The sequence below is a fragment of the Jaculus jaculus genome, chromosome 8 (genome assembly GCF_020740685.1).
Source record: "Jaculus jaculus isolate mJacJac1 chromosome 8, mJacJac1.mat.Y.cur, whole genome shotgun sequence".
Lineage (NCBI taxonomy): Eukaryota > Metazoa > Chordata > Mammalia > Rodentia > Dipodidae > Jaculus > Jaculus jaculus.
The window spans coordinates 140,038,110-140,056,681 of NC_059109.1; the positions used below are offsets into that span (position 1 = coordinate 140,038,110).

Sequence of the window (18,572 nt, forward strand, 5' to 3'; positions counted from 1 at the left end):
AAACCACTCCTTGAGGCTCAGAGACTCCAAGCCCTTGCCCAGGGCCCTGGCTTCACCCCACTTTCCCCGACTCTGTTGTGGGTCTGTTATCAGCCCTGATCTGAGGGAGGTGCCCTCAGTCTCCTTTCTTTTCTTTTTTTCCTTTTTGGATTTTTGAGATAGGATCTTATAGTCCAAACTGCCCTGGAACTCACTATGTAGCCCAGGTTGGCCTTGAATGTGTCATGATCCACATATCACTTAAGTGTTGGGAATCACAGGTATGGTCACATGGTTCCCTAGACTATTTATTTTGGGTCTTTAAGACAAGGCCCCAAAGTGTAGGTCAGGCTATGCTATAAAGGCCAGGCTGGCTTTGAACTTGCAGCTGTCCTCTTTCTCTGCCTCTGGAGGACTGGATTATAGGTGTGAGCCATCATCCCTGGTTTATACCACCCTCACTTCCCATCTTCTGGACCAGGAGACGGGGTTCCGGGCCTAGGCCCCCACCCCTGCTAGGCACAGTTCTCATAGGGCACTTTGGAAACCTCCTTAGAGAAGCCTTCCCTGGCTGCAGCTCATCCATAACCCCCAGCCCTGGAGGACATGCCCTCCACAGCCCCCTCGCCTGGGGTTCACGTGCTGTAGCACCTCCTCATCTGATATGCCCCCAACCTCACTGACACCACCAATTCCATTTCTGTCCACCCATAGCAGTCCCACAGGTTCCCTGCCTGTCATCTGGGGGTACACAGGAGCTGCGTCACCTAAAGAGAAAGATAAGAGTAAGAGAAGCCCTTCATGTTGAGAACTTGCCTGTCGGGAATGAAACCCTTGGAGGTTCCCAGCTGTTAAATGTGCTTGCTTGTACCCGGGTTCAACTTCCCAGTACCCACATAAAGCCATGTACAAAGTGGCACATGAGCCTGGAGTTCATTTGCAGTGGCTGGAGGCCCTGGCATGCCCATACACACACTCTTTCTCTCTCAAATAAACAAAAATATTTTTTGAGGCAAGTCCAACAGACTGGCTTTTTGTTTAATAAGAGGCAAGAGAGAGAGAGAGAGGGAGAGGAAGAGAGAGGGAGAGAGAGAGAGGGAGAGAAAGAGAGAGAGAGAGAGAGAGAGGGAGAGAATTGGCATGCTAGGACCTCCAGCCACTGTAATCCAACTCCAGCCGCTTGTGCCACCTTGTGGGCATGTGTGACCTTGTACATGCGTCATCTTGTGCATCTGGCTTATGAGGGACCTAGGGAGTCAAATATGGGTCCTTGGGCTTTGCAGGCAAGTGCCTTAACCATTAAGCCATCTCTCCAGACCAATAAAAATATTTTTTAGGGCGCATGCCTTTAATACCAGCACTCGGGAGGCAGAGATAGGAGGATCACTGTGAGTTCGAGGCTACCCTGAGACTACATAGTAAACTCCAGGTCAGCCTTGACCACAATGAGACCCTACCTCGAAAAAACTATATATACATATATATATATATATATATATATATATATATATATATATATGTCATTGTTGTTTATTTTTTATTTATTTATTTGAAAGTGACAGAGAGAGAAAGATGGGGGGGATGAATAGGCATGCCAGGGTCTCCAGCCATGACAAACTCCAGATGCATGCGCCACCTTTGTGCATCTGGTTTACAGAGGTCCTGGGGAATTGAGCCTTGAACCGGGGTCCTTAGGCTTCCCAGGGAAGTGCTTAGCTACTAAGCCATCTCCCCAGCCCCCAGATGCACATGGTGGCACATGCATCTGGAGTTCATTTGCAGTGGCTAGAGACCCTGGCATGGCCATTCTTTCTCTCTCATAAATAAATAAAAATAAAATCTTTTTAAAAAAATCTTGAGCTGCAATTTATAATAGCTGGGAAATGGAACCAGCCTAGATGTCCCTCAACAGATGAGTGGATAATGAAGATGTGGCACATTTATACAATGGAGTTCTACTCAGCGGTAAAGAAAAATGAAGTTATGAAATTTGCAGAAAAATGGATGGACCTGGAAAGTATTATACTAAGTCAGGTAACCCAGGCCCAGAAAGCCAAGCGCCACATGTTCTCTCTCATATGTGGATCCTAGCTACAGATGACTGGGCTTCTGCGTGAGAATGAAAATACTTAGTAGCAGAGGCCAGTAAGTTGAAAAGGAGACATAAAGGGTGGAGAAACGAAGGGAGGAGGATACTTAATAGGTTGATATTGTATATATGTAATTACAATGATTGTAATGGGGCGGTAATATGATGGAGAATGGAATTTCAAATGGGAAAGTGTGGGGGTGGGGAGGAAGGGAATTACCATGGGATATATTTTATAATCATGGAAAATGTTAATAAAAATTAAAAAAAAAAATCTTGAGCTGGAGAGATGGCTTAGCGGTTAAGTGCTTGCCTGTGAAGCCTAAGGACCCCGGTTCGAGGCTCGGTTCCCCAGGTCCCACGTTAGCCAGATGCACAAGGGGGCTCACGCGTCTGGAGTTCATTTGCAGAGGCTGGAAGCCCTGGCACGCCCATTCTATCTCTCTCCCTCTATCTGTCTTTCTCTCTGTGTCTGTCACTCTCAAATAAATAAATAAAAATAAAAAATAAAAATAAAAAATAAAAAAATAAAAATAAAAATAAAAAAATCTTTTTAAGAGCTGGGCATGGTGGCACATTCCTTTAATCCAGCACTAGGGAGGCAGAGGTAGGAGGATTGCTGTGAGTTTGAGGCCACCCTGAGACTACATAGTGAATTCCAGATTAGCCTGAGCCAAAGTGAGACCCTACCTCAAAAAAAAAAAAAAAAATCTTTTTAACCGGGGTCCTTAGGCTTCACAGGCAAGCACTTAACCGCTAAGCCATCTCTCCAGCCCAAAAAAAATCTTTTTAAAAGGGTTGGAGAGATGGCTTAGTGGTTAAGGTGCCTGCCCTGTGAAGCCTAAGGACCCAAGTTCGATTCCCCAATACCCACATAAACCAGATAGATGCACATGATGGTGTATGTGTCTGAAATTTATTTGCAGTGGCTGGATACCTTTGCATGCCCATTCTCTCTATCTACCTCTTTTCTTTCCCTCTCTCTCTCTCAAATAAATATTCAATAAAAATGTCAAAAATACTCATTGGAGAAAAGACAGCCTCTTCAGCAAATGGTGTTGGGAAAACTCGATATATCTGTAGAAGGATGAAAATAGATTCTTCTCTCTCTCTCTATGCACAAGAATTAAGTCCAAATGGATTAAAGACCTTAACATCAGACCTGAAACTCTGAAACTGCTAGAGGAAAAAAGTAGGGGAAACCCTTCAACATACTGGTCTTGGCAAAGACTTTCTGAATACAATCCCAATTGCTCAGGCAATAAAACCACAGATTAATCACTGGGACCTCATGAAATTACAAAGATTTTGCACTGCAAAGGACACAGTGAAAAAAGCAAAGAGGCAACCTACAGAATGGGAAAAAATCTTCGCCAGCTATATATCTGATAGAGGATTAATATCTAGGATATACAAAGAACTCAAAAAGTTAAATAATAAGGAATCAAACAAGCCAATCAAAAAATGGGCTATAGAGCTAAATAGAGCATTCTCAAAGGAAGAAATACGAATGGCATATAAGCATCTAAAAAAATGTTCTACGTCACTAGTCATCAGGGAAATGCAGATTAAAACTACATTCAGATTCCTGTCAGATTGGCCACCATCATGAAAACAAATGATCATAAATGTTGGTGGGGATGTGGAAAAAGAGGAACCTTTCTACACTGCTGGTGGGAATGCAATTTGGTCCAGCCATTGTGGAAATCAGTGTGGAGGTTCCTAAAACAGCTAAAGATGGATCTACCATACGACCCAGCTATAGCACTCCTAGGAATATATCCGAAGGACTCATCTCATTTCCTTAGAAGTACGTGCTCAACCATGTTTATTGCTGCTCAATTTATAATAGCTGGGAAATGGAACCAGCCTAGATGTCCCTCAACTGATGAGTGGATAATGAAGATGTGGCACATTTATACAATGGAGTTCTACTCAGCGGTAAAGAAAAATGAAGTTATGAAATTTGCAGAAAAATGGATGGATATGGAAAGGATTATACTAAGTGAGGTAACCCAGGCCCAGAAAGCCAAGCGACACATGTTCTCCCTCATATGTGGATCCTAGCTACAGATGATTGGGCTTCTGTGTGAGAAGGAAAATACTTAGTAGCAGAGGCCAGTAAGTTAAAAAGGAGATATAAAGGGAAGAGAAAGGAAGGGAGGAGGGTACTTAATAGGTTGGTATTATATATATATGTAAGTACAATGATGAGATGGGGAGGATGGAGAATGGAATTTCAAAGGGGAAAGTGCAGGGAGGGGCAGGTATTACCATGGGATATTTGTTTTATAATCATGGAAAATGTTAATAAAAATTGTGAAAAGATAAACAATAAAATTAAATTGAATTTAAAAAATATATTTTTTAAAGAAATAAGAAATGAGGCGGGTGTGGTAGTGCACATTTAATCTCAGTACCTGGGAGATAGAGGTAGTTAGTTGGATCACTGACTTTGAGGCCAGCCTGGGACCACAGAATGAGTTCTAGGTGAGGTTGGGCTAAAGTGAGACCCTACCTCGATGCCACCACCAAAAAAAAGAGAAAGAAATAAAGACCCTGGAACTAAAGCAATTTGGCCCCTTTTAAAAGCGGCTGCCAGTGACTGGGTTGTAGCTCGGTGGTCCAGCACTTGTTTGAGGCCCTGGGTTCCATCCCCAGAAATGTAGATTCCCACAGACACAAAAGTTGACAGCTTCCTGGCTGGCCCGGGCTCTTGCTCTACATGCATCCCTCATCCATCCCTGGGCAGCACCAGCTGAGGCTGAGCTGCCACTTGTACACGCCGGCTCAGCTCCACAGTCCTACAATGCCCTGCAGTCTCCCACATACCTCTGGGGAGGGCCACCAGCACCCATCACGCAGGTCCCCACCCTGCCTGGAAGTTGGAGCGAGGGAAACAGCAAAAGCGAGAGGGCCTGAATGTGGGTGCCAGAGAGACCCCAGCCCTCGCAGAGGCAGACCCTGCCTGCCATCTGCCACTTCAGACATCTTGCCATAGCAGACCACGGTGAGCAGGCTGCAGTCAGGCACCTCAGGGCCGAACCCACAATGGGGTAGGGTGGGGTCGCCCAGTTTGAATCACCTACTCGAATCTGAATCAACCTGAAGCTAGCTGGTACCCCAGGTGGAAGGATCCCATCTCCTTTGTGGCTTTGGCCCTGGGGAGACCCTAAGCTAGCCTAACTCCAGGCACTGCAAGCTGCCCTTGTTGGAACAATGGGGTGGAGCCAAGCACAACCTCCCTTAGGGTGGGGGCACAGGCCTATTCACCCACTGCCAGCTCTGAGGTCATCTTCCACTTCCCTGTGGTGGTGGTGGTGTGTTGGGGGTGGGGGGCAGGGAGATGACCACACCCAGCTGGGGGCGGGAGTCGGCCTGTTCAGGAACAACCTCAGACCTGAGCTTCGCAGCTCCAGCGCCCCAGGCCCTGAGTCTGGGGGCTGAGCTGTTGTGCCCGAATGAATGAGGGCTCGGAGAGAAAAAGGCGGCGAGGGAGGCCCAGGAGGGGACACTCAGGCATGAGACATCAGACATGGGCACTGGCTGTTCCTGGGAGCCAGCGGCCAAGGGCTCCTGGGGAGCCGAGTCCCTGGAGCCCACCCCCGCCTTTCCCTGGGCCCCGGCCCAGGCTGCACCCTTGCTGGAGTCTCTGGCAATCCCCATGTAGCCTCGCATTTTCCCAGCTGAGAGAACTTTCACAACTACTGACTCCAAACCGCTGGCGGGCAGGGGAAGGGGCCTGGAGGCCTCTGCCCCCCAGCTGGGACGCGCTTAACGACGGGCCCACCTCAGCCCGATGGGCCCACCTCAGCCTGGCGCTCAGTAGCTCTGGGCAGCGTCCTGAAGGGCCTGTCAGCTGCAGACACAGGAGGGCGGGGAGGCTGTGCCCAGCACCCCCATCTGCCTATGACATGTCGTCTGCTCCTAGGCCCCTATCAGTGCCCGCGGTGTGACCCAGGAGGGGCGCAGACCCTCAGTCCTCCCCCGTCCTGCTGGCTCCGCTCATCTGCCAAGGCAGGCTGACCTTTCTGCTGCTGCATAGCTTTGTGCAGAGAGGGAAAAAAATGTCTTTTAAAGCAAAAGCCAAACAAAAGCTGCTGGTTATTTTTAAAAATCTGGCTATTTTGGGGCAGGCACGTCTCCAGGGCAGCAACCAGAGCCAGGCTCTTGGCCACCTTGCCCCTTGCCCCTTGCCCAGCCTGACATCAGAGTGCCAAGACTCTTCAAGAGGGGTTCTGTCCCATAACCCTTCCTGATGGGGCTGGCAAGAGCCCAGGTGTCCGGGTTCAAGGACCATATGGCTCTGGGGCAGCCACTCCTCCCTCAATGCAAGGCTGTGGGAAGATGCACCGAAAGGAGGGTCAGGAAAGGCGCTTTCGTGATAGTGTGATGGTGTCGGGCCCATCTCTTAATCAATCAAAGCTGAAGTCAGCAGAGGTGCTGCCAAGAGTGGCCAAGCAGGAAGCAAACAGGGTCCCCTGGTTGGGTCTAGATGCCACACATGTGAGGAAAAGAGGGGTGCTAGTGAGGTTTCCCCAAGGTAGGGATATAGGGGTGCAGAAGCTAAGCCTGCTGCCTGGCAGGCTCCTGGGCTCAGAAATTGTATTACCTATTTCACCAAAAGGTGTGCAGGGCTTGGAACCCCAAGGGAAGGAGTGGGGCTCCATCCTGAGTCCACAGCCCAGCTCTGTGCAGGCCATCTGGGAGATGTGCAGACCAAGGGTGGGTGCAGGTAGCTTTGGCATGTGTCCTGGGGGTAAGGGGGCCAGCCCGCCCTCCTGGCAATGTGACTCAGCAGACAGCCTGTGACTCAGCCTGGGGCCCTGCAGGAAGAAGGCCCTGTGCTAATTCCTGGGGACAGAGCAGGGTCCTAGGCGGTACAGGGTGAGGCAGGAAGCCCCTCCTAACTGCAGGCGTCCGGCCAGAGCACCTTCTGGGCCTGGCCTCCTTCTTCCAAGGTCCTGAGTGGTGCTGCCCAGCCTCCAGCCATTGTCTTTTCCTCATGTGCTCTATACATCACCAAAACCCCATGTGGAAATCTGCTATCACCACATGAGGGGCTGGGCTGACAAGGCCAGGGCAGGGTCTGCTCACGTCCTCAGCTGGGTAAACAGAGCCATCTCTTCAATAAATCAGGGGGCCTGAAAACAGACCATGTGTGGGACCCACCCTGCAAGAGACAAGTGGAAAAGGCCAGGGTGCCAACAGGCAAGCCCACAATGAATAACAAAAAATAAAAACATGGGGGCTGGGTGTGGCTTCATGACAGAGCAGTTGCTTGCTGTATACAGGGACCTGGGTTCCATCCCCAGCACTGCAAAGCAAATAAAATAATTAAATCAAAACATGGGATGTGAGCCAGGTGTGGTGGTGCATGACTGTAATCCTACCACTCAAGAGATGAAGGCCAGCCTGGGCTACATGAGATCTTACCTCAAAAAAATAAAAATCAGGGCCTTCCCAAGCCGGCCGTGGAGGCACACGCCTTTAATCCCAGTACGCGGGAGGCAGAGGTAAGAGGATCATTGTGACTTGGAGGCCACCCTATGACTACATAGTGAATTACTGGTCAGCCTGGGCTAGAGTGAGACCCTTCCTCAAAAAAAAACCATACAATATACTAAGGACAGAGGCTCAGGAGTCCCAAGTCTACTAAAGGGGCCCACTCTACAGACTGTACAGGTGTGTCCAGACAAGTGTGAGAAGATTATCAGAGAGCAGGTGGAGAGGAAGGGCTTGGGGAGAGATAGGAGGTCACTGGCTAGAAGGAGGACACAGGAGTCCCACGTGGGGCCAAACGGCCCCTGTACCACAGCAGGAGGAGGTCAGAAAACCCGACTCCCTCACCAGCCAGGACTCTCTGCCCCTCCTCCCTTCGGCCCAACCAGGTCAGGCCAGATGGTCATCTGGGGGTGCACAGGAAGTGGAGTTTATCCCAAGGGGACCCCACGGCCGAAACACAAACAGTTTAGTCTCCACTGAGAGGTATGGCGAGAGTGAGAGGCCAACGCAACCGGTTTGTTTAAAAATATAGAAAACAGGAAGCCTTTGGGGGCAAGCAGGGTGTGGGGGCGTCAGGGTGGGTGGCTCAAGCATGACTGTATACACACTGAGGCACCAGGCCAAGCCCCAGTGCAGCAGCAGAATGACAGCCAGGGCACCAGCAGCCCCTGGGCTGAGTTCTCCTCCAAGGAAGGGGGAGGTGAGAAGAGGGAGAAGCGGGTATAGGAAGGAGGAGGTAAGAGAGAAGGGACAGGTAGTAGGAGGAGGGAGGGCTGGAGGGATGGCTCAGTGGTTAAGGAGCTTGCCTGCAAAGCCTAAGGACTCATGTTCAACTCTGCAGGTCCCACGTAAGCCGGACGCAGAGTGACACAAGTGCACAAGGCTGCACATGTCCACAAGGGCGCGCATATATCTATCTGGAGTCCAATTGCAGCGGCTGGAGGCCCTGGCACGCCAATCCTCTCTCACTCTCCCTCTCTCCCTTGCATGCGCTTTCTCACTCCCTTGCTCTCTCACACAGGGAGAAAAAAAAAAAAAAGGTCAGTCTTGCAACCTGCCCTGTGTGTATGCAGCTAGCCAGGGGCTAAGGGAGGGGGTGCTGCACTGGCCCAGCCTGAGGACCTGCTGGTGTCTCCCCTTCATCTGTCCAGGGAGTCCAGCCAGCAGAGCCAGGCCCTGGCCCAGCGCTGCACCTGTCCCCATCACTGGGCTCTGTAACTTAAGCCTGGGCATGGCTTCACTTCCTGCCACTTCCCTACACAGCTTTGCTGACCATCTCAAGGCACTGGCCACATGGCTGTGTGCCCAGCAAGGCCCAAGGAGTCACGCCAGTGACCTCAGCTGCATAATCACCATCCAAGCAGCACCGGGGACTTGTAGGCCTGTCTAGGGAGCCCCAACCCAGCCAGGCTGAGAGCAGGTAGGATAGGCCAGGCTGGGGTGCCCACTGCACTTCACGGGCGGGGATTCTCACCCCACCCCCAGCTGCAGAGGAGAAAACTGGCTATGCAAAGAAGGGATGGCACAGCCATCTCAGGGGCACAGGCCCTCACACTGGCCCATCTTGACCCCCAAAAACACTTTGGCCTTCAGTTCTATCAGCCCAGCCTCAGTGTTCCTGAACCACAACCTCTCTTTGTCCCCAGCCTGGGGCCTCCAACCTATTTCCCAGTCTGGGCCTTCGGGCCTATGACAAAGGCTGCAGTGTCACCTGAGCCACCGCACAGCAGCAGAGAGAACAAGCCCCTCCTCCCTGCCAGGAGGGGGCCAGCACTCCTCACCTCCTGCTCTGAGCCGACCAGGGAAAGGGGCTGCGGCGCTGGGGGAGCCCAGGAGGCTGCCTCTCCAGTTCTCAGGTCACAGCCAGCCCAGCCCAGCCCGCTTCTTTGTTTTTGTTTTTTCCTGAGGTAGGGTCTCGCTCTAACTCAGGCTGACCTGGAATTCACTCTGTAGTTTCAGGCAGCCTCGAACTCACTATGATCCTCCTACCTTGGCCTCCAGAGTGCTGGGATTAAAGTTGTGCGCCACAAAAAAAAAAAACCGGGCATGGTGGCGCACGCCTTTAATCCCAGTACCCCGGAGGCAGAGGTACGAGGGCTGAGGACACCCTGAGACAACACAGTGAATTCCAGATCAGCCTGAGCTACAGCGACCCTACCTAGAAAAACCAAAAGAAAAAAAGTTGTGTGCCACCATGCACCACCTTGTCTGTAAGACCTGAAGGCACTGCATTGGTGAGCGTGTGGTAGGGAAAGGGGGTGCCCAAGCCAGGACCTGCTGCTATGTGATCTGAGCATGGGTATTCCAGAGTGGCTTCTGTGCCCTGGGTACAGGGTCTGCATGAGACTTTGGAAAGGGGAAGCTGAGACCAGGAACCTGACCACTGGGTCCCAGAAGCTTCTAGAAGACACCAGGAGATACAGAGTGGCCCTCTGAAGCTCCCAGGGAAGTGGGGCTGGGACTCAGGAACTATCCCTTTGTCATTAGCAGGGAGCTGAGCTTCCTGGGGACCCTCCCCCACAGAAAGAATCCTCTTCCGAGACCCCAGTGAAGTCCCAGGCTCTCCCAAGCATCCTGTCCAGGAGTCTTGGCAGCTCCTACGCAGATGCCTCAGGGCCCGGCTGCCATGCCCAGAGCCAACCTTGGGCCCACTCACCAGAGCATTAGATTCAGGGCAGCCCAGCAGCCGAGCCCACCCTCCTGTGAGATGCAGGAAGCACTGTGGTGTCAGTGCCAGCCGCCCCCACCCCCTTCCCAGGGCATCCGCTCCAGCCCCAGAACAAAGGCTGCTGGCCAGGCACTTCCTGGTGCTTCCTGAAGGAGCCATGGCCCAGGACGGCGCCTCTGAGAACGTCCCAGCCAGAAGCTCGTAACCCCTGGAAGAACTCTTCCAGAGAAACCCCAGAGGCCCTAGCTTCCACTATGACTTGTGACAGTCCCTGGGCCACCAGAGGCAGGGGCTCTGGTAGACAGGGAGAGAGCGGGAGGGATTTTGACCCTGTGTCACTTTGCAACTGGTGAAACTGAGGCCTGGGGAGGAGGCAAAATGTCTCCCAGCTTGGAGCAGCCTAAAGGCAGATCTGCTACAGGCCCAATTCACAGATGTGGAAACAGAGGCTCAGAGAGGGCCCCAGGGCCTCAGCGATGGCAGAGTCCATACTGGATCAGCAGGCAGTCTACTGCCCTTGGCCTCACCCACACTTGGGCACAGTGCCTACCTACTCTGTAGGCATACTGGGTTGTCATGGAGACAGGGCCCATTCTCTCTTTCTCTGGCCAATCTGGCAAGACTCGGAGAGGAGATATGGGAAGTGCCCCAGGAACCCCCTTTGCCGCTCTCAGCAAGGAAGAGTTCATGTACACGCCCTCCCATGGGCGCACGAGGGGGGGGAGTGGAGTGGGTGGAGAAGGATGTCTCACAGGGCTACTGAGGCCCACAGGCCCCAGATTTCACAGCTTTCCGGGAGACAGACAAGCCAGGTGCGGACCAGAGAGCCCTCCCTCCCTCCTTCCCCACTCTGGCTGCTCAGGCACAGCAGCAAATCTCAGGTCCCCCTGAAGATTCCAGACCACTTGTTGGGGCCCAGTTTGCACACCAATTGTCTGTCCACAGGCTGGCAGTCAGGGAGGAGATACCTGCCCCACAGGCCTGTCCTACCAGCCTGTGTGAGGACACCTCACCTGGCCTCCTCCCATACCTCAGGAGGGAGGAACAGAGGCCTAGGAAGGAGCAGAAAGCAATGCCACATGTCAGGAGGCAGACACAGGCTTACTGGCTGTCAGAGTGGAGGTCTAGAACCAACCTTGTAGCCTGCCCCACCCTTACCCAACTCTCGAATTAGCCTCACCTACACCCACTCATCCCCATCCTGGTCCCCAGAGAGCAGCAACATAGCCTCCACTTCCACAAGCCTCCGCCCCGAAAGCTAATGGCCTGGGCAAAGTCGCATGGAGTGGAGCATAGCAATAAGAGTACCCCAGCCCAGGAGCAACATCGGAGACCCCCCCATCCTGCCAACCTTAGTGGGAGGGGTGCTCATCACTGGAAAGTGCCCATTCCCACCGTCCTACTTGCACAGGGGCCTGGAGGCCAGTGAGAGCACAGAACTGGTAGCCTGGGTGCAGACACCAAACCTCTGACCCCAAGGTGGCCACCACAGCAAGGTATCCCAGGAATGTCCACTTCCACCAGACCGCCTCCACATTCCTACGCCCCTCCCATCCCCACCAGGAATTCCTCAGGGTAAACAGCAGGGTACCTCTGAGTGCAAGGGGTAGAGGGGGGCTCTCAGCACAGGGCTCCTCAACGCACTCCTGCCCACCCGCCTGTCTTGCCTGGCTCTGGTGTGGCCTTTGCTGCACTTCACTGAGCCCTCACTTTCCCTGTGTATACAGAGATGCTGAAAGAACAGACAGAGGTGCCCAGCACTGGGCCTCTGTCCATGCTGCAGCTGTCCCCAGCAGGCCTTCCTGGACTCAGACTCCAGCCCCCCCCCCACAGTAGTGACCTCATCCATCCCAAAGTCACATGTCATGAGGTGAGTCCTATGGCCGGAGCTGTACAGGCAAATGTGCCCAAGGAAAACCCTACGGCTGGAGCTACCGAGGTAAAATGGAACCCTCCCTACCTGGCCCAGGTCCAGGGTGACGTTGACTTCATTGTACTCCAGGCCACGGGACAGAGGTGGGCTCTGCCACCAGCGCTCCGTACCATCGATGGCATTGCTCACAGGGTGCGCCTTGTTGCTGTTGGCTGCGGTGCAGATGTCACAGTACTGGCCCTATAGGGAGGAGGGAGTAGAGAGTGGGGTTAGTCAGATGGCCAAGAAGGCTGGTCACCCCTGCCCCTTTAGAACAGCTCTCCTGCCATAATACAGATCCTAGGTCTCACCACACTAGTTTTCCCCTTACTCAACCTGTGGAACGCTTTCTTAATTCAGGGGATATGGTTCACATGAGATGGCTGCATATACTATAGGAAGACCAGGGCTGGAGGAGACACCAAATAGGCGGAAAAATCAATAAAGGTGTGCCTCTAGAGGAGATGGCCTCTGGGACCTTCAGGGTAAGGAGTATGCTCCAGGGTTGGTTACTGCAAAGGCCCTGGGTATGCATGGCTAGAGCCAAGGGGCAGAGGGAGCATGACCCCTTCACAACGTCCAGCCCCCTCCCCTGCTGGCCACTGCAGAGGAGCCTGGGGAATGCAGGGTGGGGTAGGGACAGAAAGAGTGGGGAAGGTAGTGTCACGGGAAGAAAGGTCACCTGGAGAAAGAGGGCTTCTGGTGGTCAGAAAGGCTGGGGAGAGCCGGGCGTGGTGGCACACACGCCTTTCATCTCAGCTCTCGGGAGGCCAAGATAGGAGAACCACTGTGAGTTCGAGGACACCCTAAAACTACATAGTGAATTCCAGGTCAGCCTGGACTAGAGTGAGACTACCTTAAAAAAGGGGGGCTGGAAGAATCAGAGAACTGTGCCCGCCTCAAGAACCCGCGTCCCAGCCTCATGTCCAGTGCTCTCTGGATTAGGGTCTCCAAGACAGAATTAAACATGGGCAGCCTGTGGGGCTCGGCTGGTGTTCAGATGTGTGGGCAAGACCTTCTGACCACCACTCCTGAACCCTGGGACAGGACCCAATCACAACACACTGAGAGCCTCAGTGTCCCCATTGGCAGGGTGGGGACAATGCTGTGCACCTGCTCAGGTTGCCTCCAGGGTGAAGATTATACATAGGCCTGCCTGGTTGGCAGCTGCTTCATCATAGCCCAGGCCACCCGCTGGGCCCTGTGTTCCCTGGGGACAGAGGAAGCTTCACCGTCCAGGCCTGTGGGCCCTGGTGGGGGAGGGGCGCGGCCCTGGCTACTGGCCAGTGGAGCCCACCCCCGCCTCCCACAAGGAAACCAGACCTGCCCTCCACACACAAAGCAGCTCCAGAGGCCCGGCACTGACACACCAGGTACTGACACACTGACAGAGGCCCAGGAAACAACCCCACCTCTCCCAAGCCAGGGGTGGGGTGCAGACCTCTTCCTGAAGGAAACTGGGTGTAAGAGATCCCCTACCGCCCCCCTCAGCGCCCTCACGGGCAACAGAGCACTCAGCCCCAAGTTGCACACATAGGCCCTGCCTCCCAGGACACCCTCTAGGCTTCTACTAGATGCAAAAGAAGCAGGTGGCAAGTTATCTGTGACTTCTTAGGACCCCATGTGCTGATGTCTGGGTGGCTCCTGCCCCATAACTTTGGTCAGCTTTCAAGCTTGCTGTCCCTCCATTACAGTTTGGATGTCACCCCCTGGGCAGGGCCTCCACTCTGGACCACCCAAGTCGCAGACCTGTTCTTGCCAGGGTTTGCTGGCTGCATTTACCCACCTTGTGTACACTCAGCTGGTCCCACTGGGCCCCCAGGGCTCTGCAGTAACAGCCACACTCCCTTATTCCTCATTGCATCCCCAGCCTACCACCCAGAACTGCCACCCTAAAGGTAATGCATGCTGCCAAGCCTAAGTGGTGACACCGAAACTGGAACCCAGGCCTTCCCAGATTGCAGAGCTTCAGGGGTAACAGAAGATAGGAGCCCAAGAGGTTCAATGATCGCACCCTCCACCGGTGCCAATCAATGTGGGCATGGGCAGGGAGGAAGTAGATGGTTAGGCTTCCCAAGAAGGCTGCCTCCTGGTCCAGACCTTGTAGGACACAAGACCACCCAAAGGTTGGGCCCACAGTGGAGGTGCCCAGGATGAAGGGTGCAAGGTGGACCTCCTGTCTTCTAGGAGCCCAGGGAAAGTAGTGTTTTAGCCCCTGCCAGGCAACAGAGAGAGCCTAGAAGTTAGGGAACAGTTTCCATTTGACCACTTGCTGAGCAACTGGCCACAGTAGGTACCCACCATCACCCTTGGTGGCCCAGGTCCATTGGCCTCTGGTTCAGAGCAGACAGGGTTGGGAAATGGGGTTCCCTCCTCCCCTGCTGCTGCTGGTTGGGCTAAATCTTCCCGTTCCCAGAACACACTGAGGAACCACAGGCCGATTAGAGCATCCCCTTCCAGGGAGTCAGCAGAGTTCCTCTGATGCCCACCTGAAACTGGGAGGGCAGGAGTCCCCAGCTGCCCGCTGTCTGTCCCAGGCATCCACTTACTGCCTTGTCACTCAGACAGCTCGGCTCACTGAGCCAGGTTCCCCCCACCCCGGGATGCCCAGGCCCCCTTCTCTCTAACAAAAGATCGGCCATTTTGGAACCTGAACAGCAGGGTCCCAGCTGGGGAATGCAGGGTGGGGTAGGGACAGAAAGAGTGGGGAAGGTAGTGTCACGGGAAGAAAGGTCACCTGGAGAAAGAGGGCTTCTGGTGGTCAGAAAGGCTGGGGAGAGCCGGGCGTGGTGGCACACACGCCTTTCATCTCAGCTCTCGGGAGGCCAAGATAGGAGAACCACATCCTATGTGCCTCACTTCCCCCACATCCTATGTGCCTCACTTCCCATGGTGGCACACATTGGGCTCTTTTGGAGGGTACAGTTTCATGTTCTGAGCATCACCTGAACCAATCTGCCTGCACCAGCCATCTCTACCGCCGACCCAGTCAGAGGCTCTCAGAGCCTTAAAGAACCGGAGGAGGGAGCTCTCTCCACCAAGCAGCTCTGGAAGAGGGGCTCATGGCCCTGTGATGCTGGAGAGATGGCCCAGTAGTTAAAGCCCTTGCCTACAAAGCCTACGGACCTGGGTTTGATTCCCCAGTACCCACAGGAAGCCAGATGCACAGTGGCGCATGCATCTGAAGTGCGCCTGCAGTGGCTGGAGGCCTTAGCACACTCATTCTCTCTGCCTCTCTTCTTTCTCTGCAGGTAAATATGCAAATAAATATCTTTTTTAGAGAGAGGGGGAGTGAGAGACAATTGGCATGCCAGGGCCTCAGACACTGTAATAGAACTCCAGATGGGTGCGCCACCTAGTGGTCATGTGCAACCTTGCACTTGCCTCACATTCAGGTGCATGCCTGTGAAGCCTAAGACCCCAGGTTTGATTCTCCAGGTCCCACATAAGCCAGATGCACATGCATCTGCCCATATTCTTTTTCTCTCTGTGTCTCAAATAAATAAATAATAAATCTGTGTCCTCTCTAAAAAAAAAAAAAAAGAAAAAAACCCACATCCTTAGGCTTACCAGGCAAGTGCCTTAACCACTAAGCCATCTCTCCAGCCCCCAACAAGTATCTTTTTAAATTTTTTGTTTATTTTTATTTATTTATTTGAGAGCATCAGACAGAGAAAGAGGTGGGGGGGGGGAGAAAGGGCATGGCAGGGCCTCCAGCCACTGCAAACAAACTCCAGATGCATGTGCCACCTTATGCATCTGGCTTATGTGGGTCCTGGGGAATCGAGCCTCAAACCAGGATCCCTAGGCTTCACAGGCAAGCACTTAACGGCTAAGCCATCTCTCCAGCCCCCAACAAGTATTTTTAAGAAAACAGCTTTTGAGCCAGGCGTGGTGGTGCATGCCTTTAATCCCACCACAAGGGAGGCAGAGGTAGGAGGATCGCCATGAGTTCAAGGCCACTCTGAGACTACATAGTGAATTCCAGGTCAGCCTGGGCTAGGGTGAGACCCTACCTTGAAAAACCAAAAAAAGAAAAGAAAATAGCTTTGCCTTGCTAGTGGTGAATCAGGAGAAGCAGTGCCCACTCGAGAGCATGGCACACCAAGAGTAGCCACTTTCCAGGGCAGGCTTCTAATATCAGAGGAAGTGGACCATCATACTGTGTCCATTCCATTCCACAGACAAACTCGAGGATCAGAGAGGGAACCCACACAGCTGAGGTACAACAGAGCAGGGCTTTGGCCCCAGGTCACTAGGAGACAAACCCAAGCAGACAGCCCTCTGGGATGACCTGTCACCCAGATGGGGCAGGGAGGGCTGGACTAGGGTCTGGAAATGGACCTGAGCCTAGCTTAGGGAGCAGCAGGCTCCCAGCTGAGCAGTAACGGCCCTGGGAGTCCAGGTCTGGACAGCCGCAGGGGAGCCCCTTCCCGAGACCCAGCCACCCTAACACGCACCCAAGAGGCACCCCAGTTCCCACACCTCACTCCAGCTGGACCCTGCTCAGGTTGTGGGGCTACAAGCAGGGGTCTGCATCTTCCTAGGCTCCTGTTTCCCATCTCAGAGGTCTGCTCTGCAAGGCAGGAAGCTGCCCCATGGCATCCTTGTTTCTTCTTTCAGGGAAGCCAGAACCCGGGGGAGGCTGGCCCCTCTCAGCTCCCTCCTCTCCACTTAGGGGCCCATGGGAGTATTGGGTGGGCAGGCAGGGAGGAGGTAGAGTCTGGCCTCCCTCACCCCCTTCGCAAAGTCATTGGGCCTCCTCCTCAGCCCCGTTCCAGGAAGGTGGGAACTGGTCTCTGGACTGGCTCACTTACACTGGCCCTGAGGGCTCCGGTACACTTTCCCTAATGTGGAGTCAGGGCATGGTGGGCAGTCTGTTCTGGGGTGTACTGCAAGGGAACCTGGGGCAGACTTTGCCCCCAAGGCTGACACCAGCCCCAAAAGAAATCCAGAGTTTGGTCAGCCCGTTTTCCTGGCCAAGGGGTCCAGCTGCAGGGCCACTCAGTCCACCTGCAGGCGGGGCCTGAGGGGCTCTCTGCCCCGCGGGTCTTCGGGGGGCTCTGACTCCATGTCGAGCCTGCACGTGTTTCTGCTTTCAGCTGACTTCCTGCCGGCCCTCTCCCACCTCGGAGGTCCCACGGCGTTGCCAGGACAGACCTCTAGCTAAGACGCTTCAACACTTGGCTAGGGACAGGAGCCCCACGGCGGGAGCAAGGGCGGCCCAGAGGCTCCCGCGCTCATCCCGTCCCCATCCGGAGGCCAGCAGGTTCCAGCCTGTCCCAGCAGAAGGCGGAGTGCCCACCCCGCCCCACAGGCAGCCTACCCCGAAGCCAAGTCCCGCCCTCGCCGGGATCCCGTACTAGAGACCGCCAAGGACTGGGCACCGGTCCCCTCCCTCCCGAGTCACCGCCACGAGACTGGACTGGACCCCTGGTCCGCGGAGGGGACACTTCGTTGGCCCTTCCAGAGGGACGCGCAGTTTCCGCGCGAGCTTCAGAGGCTTGATGGGGGGGGGGGTCCCTTCTGAATGCACATGCAGGGAGTCGCTCCCCGAACTCGACGGCCCCAGGTGGCCCCCATGAGCTGGGCAGATCCCGGGTCGGAACGGCACGGCGTGGCGCTCCGCCTCCCCCGGCCCGCGCTCACCTGGATGGTCTGGTTGGGGTCCCCGCCGGCCACCGGACCCCCCACCAGCTTGCAGTAGAGGTCCTCGGTGGGGCGGGAGGCGCCGCGCGCCGGGGCCTCCTCGCCGCAGGTGGCGGACGCGGCGATGCGGGCGCCCTCGGCCAGGTTGAAGTAGGGCGGGTGCAGGCTGAAGTCGCCGCTCCCGGGCGCCCGCGCCCGCGCCGCGCCCAGCAGCGCCAGCCCGACCAGCAGCAGCAGCGGCGGCGGCGGGGCAGGCGCGGGGCCCCGGGGACCGCCCGCGCACGGCCGAGCTCCGCGCCTCGCCATCTTCCCGCTCGGGGCCGCGTCGCCACACTCTGGGGACAGCGCTCGCCGCGGGAGCCCGGCGGGTCTGGAGCGGGGAGGCCGGTCCGGCTCGCTCCGCCCGCTCGCGGACGTCAGGCCCCGCCCCGGCCCGTCCGGGCGCCCGACCCCGCGCCCCGGGGAGAAGGTTGGGGTGGGGGGAGGGCAGGAGGAGGGGCGGCGGGGAGGCCTTAACCCTTCGGACCCCGGCCCGACCCGCCTCCCGGAAGGGACACCTGCTGGCCCCGAGCCAGGCCGTGGGAAAGCCGGTGCTGCCCTGCCTCCCCGCTTCCTCAGGTCGGGGCTTCGGATCCCTAGGGGGACTCAGGCATTCCCTAGGGGCGCCAGGCCTGCCTCCACCGGCCCGGCTGCTCGCTGTTTGTTTCCCTAATTTCTGGCACCTCTCCGCCACCTGACGCCTGCCCATGGTGCCATCCTACTGAAGGGCT

General features: G+C 55.0%; 1 protein-coding gene across 1 annotated transcript in view; it reads right to left on the minus strand.

Annotated features, from left to right (window-relative positions):
* The window catches only part of Lama5 (laminin subunit alpha 5), a 61,195-nt gene extending 43,087 nt beyond the window's left edge, over nucleotides 1-18,108 (minus strand). Inside the window, exons 1-2 of the mRNA XM_004669450.2 lie at nucleotides 17,803-18,108; nucleotides 12,202-12,354 (exon numbers count right to left, since the gene is read on the minus strand). Coding sequence (XP_004669507.2) covers nucleotides 12,202-12,354; nucleotides 17,803-18,108 — 459 coding nt within the window. The remainder of the gene's footprint in view (nucleotides 1-12,201; nucleotides 12,355-17,802) is intronic.
* Between the last annotated feature and the right edge of the window lie 464 nt (nucleotides 18,109-18,572).